The 1,885-nt window shown below is 35.5% G+C and overlaps 1 protein-coding gene across 1 annotated transcript in view; it reads right to left on the reverse strand.

Annotated features, from left to right (window-relative positions):
• LOC107572592 (receptor-type tyrosine-protein phosphatase O-like) overlaps positions 1–1,885 on the reverse strand; it is a 43,602-nt gene that overhangs the window by 6,509 nt on the left and 35,208 nt on the right. The window contains 2 exon segments of the mRNA XM_016259015.1: positions 851–941; positions 1,015–1,096. Coding sequence (XP_016114501.1) covers positions 851–941; positions 1,015–1,096 — 173 coding nt within the window.

A 1,885-nucleotide genomic window follows, 5' to 3' on the forward strand; every position in this document is an offset into this window, starting at 1 on the left:
TTTCCTACCGTAAATATATCAAAACTTACATTACCTTTTACATTACCATAATGTAAAATATTTATTTAAACACATTAAATAATTAAGATATCACTAACAGGTAAAGTAAAATAAGAGTATATATAGTAATAGTCTAATATTTCGTGAAACTGAACTGAAAATGTTCGGTATGAATACATGTGCCGTTACACCCCTATAAATTACCCTTAATACTAAAAACAGAAATATGAATAAAAACTAGTGAAATAGAGCTCAGCAAACCATCCACCATCTACTGGAAAACAAACACTTTTAAAATAAAAAATGACCAGATGGCTCTAGAGCATTACTCATCGCTCGTTTGTCACATTTATTAATCTTTACTTTAGTTTTAATCAATTCAACATCAAGTTAAACTAAATGAATATGGAAAAGTTTATTTTAAATGTTATTTTATTTCAAATAACGACATTTTTAATAGTTTTAGTTTAACTATTGATGTTTCCATCCACCTATTTTTATGCACATTTTGGGATTTCGCATAAAAAAACTGCTGGATGGAAATGCTAAGATGCACATAAATTCTAAATATGCGCATAAAAACCTTAAGCGCTTAACTAAGCAGGATACATTTCTTATCCGGTAAGTTAATCAGGAAGTGACGATTTTGCTCTCTTCAACTCCCTGGATGGAAACGGTGCTTTAGTCGCAAATATTTTATGCGATATTCCAATTTTGCGCACAAGATAAATTCGTAACTTTGGATGGAAGCATTGCTTATGATAACCCTGCGTTGAACTGTGAAAGTGGGCCAATCGGAACAGCGTTGCTATGACTACAGTGGGCGGGGCTTGGCTGGCCGGCCACTCACAGGGCAGGATGTTGGTGTAGCGGTTCTTGGGTCTGTTGACAGGCAGATCGGCCGCTTCATGAGACAGATCCAGACCGACGCTCTTCAGCTCCTGACAGAAGCACAAAGCAAACAGATCAATCGCACGCCTGACGCCGACAGACGAGTGTTCAAGTGCGTTTTACCTCGAACTGCAGCGAGAACTTGTACGCCGAATCTTTGCTCATGTCTTTGATGTAAGCATCGAAATCACTGAGCTGAACGGGACTGAAGACACACACATCGTCACATCACACAGAAACAAAATCAATACAGTCATCTCTAGGGATGTAACGATACTATCAATATCGAGATATCGCGATATTATCGTGGTCACATGACGATATGAAACGTTTTTGCCACCGTATTAGTGTAGTAGTAGTGAGACGTGTTTTTGTAAGCATGTTTTCACTGAAGCTGGAGTTTTCCGTCAAATTAAAAGCTTTAAGTGCAGTACGAATTGCTGACAGCTAGCGGTTTAAACACAATTAAACATTCAAAATATCTCTTTCAAGTGTAGAAATTAGGAAAGAAGAATTGTAATTAATTTCCCTACTGTAGTGTAAAGCAAAAATAGTATACCTATGAAATATTAATTTTAATTTATTTTACAGTGCAATTGTTATATGGCTTCTGCCGTCATTGTTGTTATTATTATTCTATTCTAATTCGTTTGGCTTCCTAAAACACCAGTGTGAATGCAATTTAGACTGAGACAGTATATCATAAATAAAAAGAGGGTTAAGTCCGCTTTAAAGTTCAGGTACAAGTCAATTCACTGACTTTCTTCTGACTCAAGTTGCTTAGTTAAGAACAAGGGTTGGAGCTCTTAATTTTGAACTCTCAAAGTGCATTAGATAGAATTATTTAACTTTAAAATGTATAAAATGTAAATTTTTTCACAATTCTTCATTTGTGAGCCTGCAGCACAAAAGCAGTGTTAAGTCGCTGAGGGATATTTGTAGCAATAGCCAACAATACATTGTATGGGTCACAATTATACATTTCTCTTTTATG

This window comes from Sinocyclocheilus grahami, unplaced genomic scaffold, assembly GCF_001515645.1.
Source record: "Sinocyclocheilus grahami isolate Dianchi unplaced genomic scaffold, SAMN03320097.WGS_v1.1 scaffold1779.1, whole genome shotgun sequence".
Lineage (NCBI taxonomy): Eukaryota > Metazoa > Chordata > Actinopteri > Cypriniformes > Cyprinidae > Sinocyclocheilus > Sinocyclocheilus grahami.